Source organism: Pogoniulus pusillus, chromosome 11 (genome assembly GCF_015220805.1).
Source record: "Pogoniulus pusillus isolate bPogPus1 chromosome 11, bPogPus1.pri, whole genome shotgun sequence".
Lineage (NCBI taxonomy): Eukaryota > Metazoa > Chordata > Aves > Piciformes > Lybiidae > Pogoniulus > Pogoniulus pusillus.
In genome coordinates, this window is record NC_087274.1 from 7,779,864 (window position 1) to 7,785,563 (window position 5,700).

The 5,700-nt window shown below is 60.9% G+C and overlaps 1 protein-coding gene across 1 annotated transcript; it reads left to right on the top strand.

The window, feature by feature from the left end:
• The first annotated feature begins 674 nt into the window (after positions 1–674).
• SOCS3 (suppressor of cytokine signaling 3) lies at positions 675–3,171 on the top strand. Its single transcript, XM_064151749.1, has 2 exons — positions 675–740; positions 1,260–3,171. The coding sequence occupies exon 2, from the start codon at positions 1,326–1,328 to the stop codon at positions 1,947–1,949; it is 624 nt and encodes a 207-aa protein (XP_064007819.1). The 5' UTR covers positions 675–740; positions 1,260–1,325; the 3' UTR covers positions 1,950–3,171.
• Positions 3,172–5,700: the final 2,529 nt, after the last annotated feature.

The following is a 5,700-nucleotide window of genomic DNA, read 5'->3' on the forward strand; positions in this document are numbered from 1 at the left end:
TATTGTCCCGATGTGTGGAGGTCGGAATGGGAGGGCGTTTCATCCCCACAGGACTCCCGGGAAGCGCAGCCGTGGCCAGAAGCACCCTGGGCACATTGTACTTGAAACAAAAGCTGGCGACGTGGGGCTGCTGGCTCCGTTGCCCCCCTGCGTGGTGGCGGCCCCCTTCAGCGTTCCCCGCCACGCAGGCCCAAGCCCACACCTCTGCTGGGTCAGGACACGGATACCCCCCCCCAGCCGAGTCGGAGGTACTTCGCCGTGCCCTGGGGTATAAGCATCCCCAGCTATCACCTCCCCGGGGGACGCCGCACCCCCGCCATGCCCGCGAGAAAGATTCCCACCCGGTGAGGGTGTCCCGAGGCGGGGCGGGGGTCCCGGGGCTGTCCCCGCGGCCGGGCTCGGGAAGGCAGGAGAGGGCGGAGGGGGAGGCACGGCCCGAGACTCTTCTCTTCTTAGAAGGAAAGATCGTGCCGGGGAGCGGGGGGATGGGGGGGCGGCCGCGCTGCCCGGAATGGGCCGGCGGCGGCTGGCGGCGCGCCGAGGCGGGCCGGGCCGGGCGGGGCGGCGGGAGGGCGCCGGCAGCGTTACAAGAAGCCGCGCAGTTCCAGGAACCCGAGGGCGGGCTCTGCGCCCGCTATAAGAGGCCTCCCCGGGCGGCCTCGGCAGCTCTGTCGCCGCCCGCCGCCCCGCACCGGCTCTCACCGCCACTGCCGAAATCGGCCCCGGCACCCGCGCTCCAGGTACAGTGGCTGCCCGCGGTGGGACGGGACGGGGCTCCGGAGTGGGGAGGCGGGGACCGCGGTGTCCTACGGGGAGGGATAGCCCCACACCGGGAATGCCGGTGCCCCCTCGAGGGACGATAGTGGGGGACTGGGAATACTCGTGCCCCCCAGGGAGTGAGATTAACGGGGATCTCGGAGCCCCTGGGAGAGCAGTAACCAAGTAGCGGGGGGTGCTTTGCCCCCTGGGGAGGCTGGTAGCCGGGGATGCCGGTGCCCAAGGAGGGCAGTGCCTGGGGTTGCCAGTGTCCCCAGAGAAGTGAGGTATCCGGGGACGGGCGGAGCCGATGCCCCTCGGCGAAGGGATGGCCGGGATCGAGGGATGCCTTTGCCCGGCGGGGGAGGGTGATAGTCAAGTGCAGCGGCTGCCGGTACTGCAGGAGGACAGTAGGCTGTAGGCGAGGGCTGGGGATGCCGGTGCTCCCGGGAAGGGAGCACGGGGCGAGAGGGTGCCGGTGCTAACGGCCATCTCTGCCGCAGGTGATGGTGTAGCAGCGGCTGCTCCCGCAGCAGCACCCCGGGCACGCAAAGCTGGCTCCCTGCGCCATGGTCACCCACAGCAAGTTCCCCGCCGCCGGGATGAGCCGCCCCCTCGACACCAGCCTGCGCCTCAAGACGTTCAGTTCCAAAAGCGAGTACCAGTTGGTGGTGAACACCGTGCGCAAGCTGCAGGAGAGTGGATTCTACTGGAGCACGGTGACCGGCGGTGAGGCCAACCTGCTGCTGAGCACCGAGCCCGCAGGCACCTTCCTCATCAGGGACAGCTCGGACCAGCGGCATTTCTTCACCCTCAGCGTCAAGACAGAGTCAGGCACCAAGAACCTGCGCATCCAGTGCGAGGGTGGCAGCTTCTCCCTGCAGAGCGACCCTCGCAGCAGCCAGCCTGTGCCCCGCTTCGATTGCGTGCTCAAGCTGGTACATCACTACATGCCACCCGCACCCGTCCCTGAGCAGCCAGGGGGGGCCCTGCATCCCAAACGCACCTACTACATCTACTCGGGTGGTGAGAAGATCCCCTTGGTGCTGAGCCGCCCACTCTCCTCCAGTGTCTCTACCCTGCAGCACCTCTGCCGCAAGACCGTCAATGGGCACCTGGACTCCTATGAGAAGGTGACTCAGCTGCCAGCTCCCATCAAGGAGTTCCTGGACCAGTATGATGCCCCTCTCTAAGGGGACAGCGGAGCAAAGTTACATGCTACAAGCACAAGAGCAGGGGACAGGCACAATTCCCCAACAGCATGGGGACTCACAGGGCATGCCAAGCCTCTCCCTCCAGGAAGGAGAGGAGAGGGACTGGGGTGAGCCACTGTGGCCAGCACAGCCTGGCACACTTGGTGCTGGAGGGGAACCCCAAGGAAGTGTGTCAGCCCCTCTCCATGGGGAAGGAGACTGCTCTGGTTGGACTGTGGATGTTACAGTGTGCCCAATGCAGAGGCCTCTCCATCACAGCCAGAGAGATGCTGTCGACAAAGCATCCATGAACTCAGGCAGCCAGGACATCACCCACAGCACAGGGGAACATGCACCCTGGCAGCCACATCCCCACTGCTGCGGTGAGATCATACCTGAGGTGTCTTGGCAAGAGCACCTTCCTGCCACCCAAGCACGGAAAGCACTGGAGCCCAGCGAGTGCCTGATCGCTTTTCCTCCGTTTTAAGGGGAAAGTGTTTTTTGCCCATACTGTACTTTACCTCTTGCTGCCTCCCTGTGGGTGGAAGCTCCTTTCACACCAGGCCCCAGACTTGGAGGTCGCTGCCTTTTTCCCCCAGCTGCCATTTTCCAGGGGACTAAGCCTTAATCTTATCCCTGCCCCATGGTTTGGGTTACTGCACATCATTTGGTGACGCTGCACCAATAACAGTCCCGGTGACGTGCCACAAAACTGGAGGGGAGAGACCACGTCCCGATACCACTGAGAATCCTGCACGACCTCATCTGCCAGGAGCACCCCAGGGACTCGGTGCTGCCACCAGACCGTTATTCCTGAGCGTCACACCCCACATCTGCCCAGCTGCTCCCTGCAGACCTTTGCCACGCTGCTCTGCGGGGACACCAAATTCCCCCAGGAGCGTGGCAGGAGGATTCTTTGGAGCGTGTCGTCTCGCAAGTGCTTTTCTGCCTGTGTCCAGAGAAGCAGTTGGGATTTTCTGGCTTTTTTTTTTTTACTTGCTTTTTTTTTTAAACCAAAGGGATGTTTACAGGCCAACGTGAATCACTGTCTTTTATAAAGATTCCATCTTCACCTCCAGCCTTGAGGGCTGAGCAAAACCATGCTTGAAAATTCAACCAAACCAAAACTCAGATGAAACTTTGCACATATTTATATTTATATTCAGAAAGGAAATGTTTCCATAATTTATAATAAAGAGCACTATTTTTTAATGAAACAAAACACAGATCTGGTTTGTTTTCTCCCTCTCATCTCTGAGACTGCTTGGGCCTGTCCCCCTCCCCAGCATGACGCATGTACCTCTCCAGCCGCTGCCCTCACTGTGAAGCTGGGATGGTGTTTACACCACGTAAGCACTGGTTTCCTGGAGCCTGCTCTCCCTGCTGGGGTGATCCCTCCGTGGTGACTCACAGCCCGGCATGCGTAAGTGCCGCTCCAGGGCTCAGGTACGTCCGAGCGACCTCACTCCACTGGCCAAGCCATAAGCCACTGAGGGGACAGGACCTGCTCCTGGCACGTGGTGCAGCTACAACTGTCCCTGGACTGAAGCACATGGCCCATTGCCCTGGGCACAGAGGAGAGCGAGTTGCTGGCCAAGGCTGGCTTGTGGCACAGCACCAAGTGCAACCCTGCTCTGCAGCACTGCCCCCAAGCCAGTTCTGGGAGGGGAATGTGGAGATGGTGTGTGATGGGATGAAGAGCTGCAGGAACAGAGCATCAAGGGAGGCAGGGTTAGAAGAAGGTTTGTGGTGCTTTTGCTATGGGTGCAGGGAGTGGGGATTAATCAGGGAGGCTGAGGTCCTGCTCACCTACATGGCACAGAGTTCGAAGTTCCGGCCCTTGAGCCATCAGAGCTATCCTGTGCAGACCCTCACATGCCAAACCCAGATGGTGCAGAGCAGATGTCCATGAAAGTGTACAAGAGGAGGAGGTGAAGGAGGGAGAGCATTTCCACACAGGGCCTCCTAGCCACTGGCAGTGCCTTCCCCCCTACTCTTGCTCTGTGAGGGCGCCATCCCTGTGAACCAGGCATGGGAATAAACCCACAGCTCCAGCTAGCTGGAGTGGAGCACAATGCCCAGCTAGGGAGCTGCATCTGAAGGAGAGTGAGGGAAACTCCTGTGAGAGTTTCAGCCCCTTGCAACATCTCCAGAGTCCCAGGCAGCAAGGAGGAGGCTGTGGGCAGGCACTCTGTGCTTCACAACCCTGCAGCACTTTCAGGCCCATGCCATGGGCACCATGCTCCCTCCTGGGGAACCCCAGCCACTGGGAAGAGGCTTCCCATAGGAATCACCCCAGAGCAGAGGGACAGTGAATGTGTCTGTTCGGGCTGCAGGCACAGCATGGACCCAGTGGCTATTTTGGTGCTGCTCTCTGGGACTGTAGCCCACAAGCTGCCAGGAAGCGCTGCACAGCCTGCCTGGGCACTCGCTGGAGCTATGTGAGGAATGTCCATGTGCACGGGTGGCCGCCTGCCAGGCTCTGCCGAGGCACATCCCCGACGTCAGGACTCCCAGCAGCACTGGTGACTCCCGGCCCCATGCCAGGGCACAGGGTGGGAGCAGCACTACGGGGATGAGCAGCACCCACCAGCAGGGAGCACCTGGGGAGGGACCGGGAGCATCACAGGGCTTGGGCAGAACAAGGCACAGCAGGAGATGTGAAACTGGGAACCTGGGGAGCCTGAACATCTCCCAGCTCTGCCCTGACAGAGTCAGGGCCTTCGCAGCACCCCACCACAAGGCAGAACAGGTAAGAAGCTGCCTGCATCGGCCCTGACCAACAGCCTCGGCTGGACCCCAACCTTTTTGTCCCTGCGGGAACAGTCCTAGCTTCACTATTTCCCACAAGAGCCCTGGGCGCCATTCAGGGGCTTCTTCCCTCCCTCTCAGGCCACTGCAATGCTGCAACCTGCTGCTGAGTCGAAAGTCCAGGAAGCTCCACCAGGCCCGTGGCTTTCTTGGAAGAAGCCCAGCCTCACGGCAGCGGTGACGCAGCAGCCAGCGGGTAAATCCCTGCCGAAGGTTTCACAAGCCTCTTGCCTTCAGAGAAGCTGAGCGGACTTGGCCCCGTGTTTCGTAAGCAGCCAAGCATGTGTGTCACTGGAGCCAGTTCCCCTCTGCCCCGTGCCTGATTGAGCTCATCCTCATGGAAACTTCCTGGATGGGGAAGGTGTTCTTGCTGGCGATTAGACGCTGCCTCTGCATGGCAGTGTCAGGGCATAAGTACAAGAGGCCAGAGGCAGAGTTGGGACACCATGGTCCTGCGTCTGCCCCCACTCCTTGTTTCCCATAGGCTGGGCACAAGGCAGGTGTGAGGCTGCCTTCTGAGCCAGGGATGAGCTGGAGATGCTGCAGTCCCACTCACCCTGAGGTCCTGGCTCCCATCTTCCTGGCCAGGACCACTTGTAATTTGCTGGCATCCCCAGAGAGGGACTGCAGGCATCCTGAGGACCAACCAACAGCAAGCACAGAGGCAGCCACAGCAAGCTAATCCAGGCACCTCAGCAGCCCAGCAGGGCTCTCAGTTTCCTTGCTGTGCTGCACCAGCTCTGGGTTGGATTTGGCATACAAACTAGCACAGCACCGTGTCAGGCAGCAGCCCCAAGGCAGGAAGCAGAGCCAGAGGCTTGAAGCCACCTACAGGCTCTCGTCTGTGCAAGGCCAGCAGTTGACCAGCAGTTCCTCTCCACCTGCTCTGAGCATGAATGACATGAATGTGGCACAGCTGGGCTGGGCAAACCAGAACTGG

Excerpts from the sequence above, each read along its gene's own strand:
- SOCS3 (XM_064151749.1), top strand. The coding sequence starts at position 1,326 with ATGGTCACCCACAGCAAGTTCCCCGCCGCCGGGATGAGCCGCCCCCTC.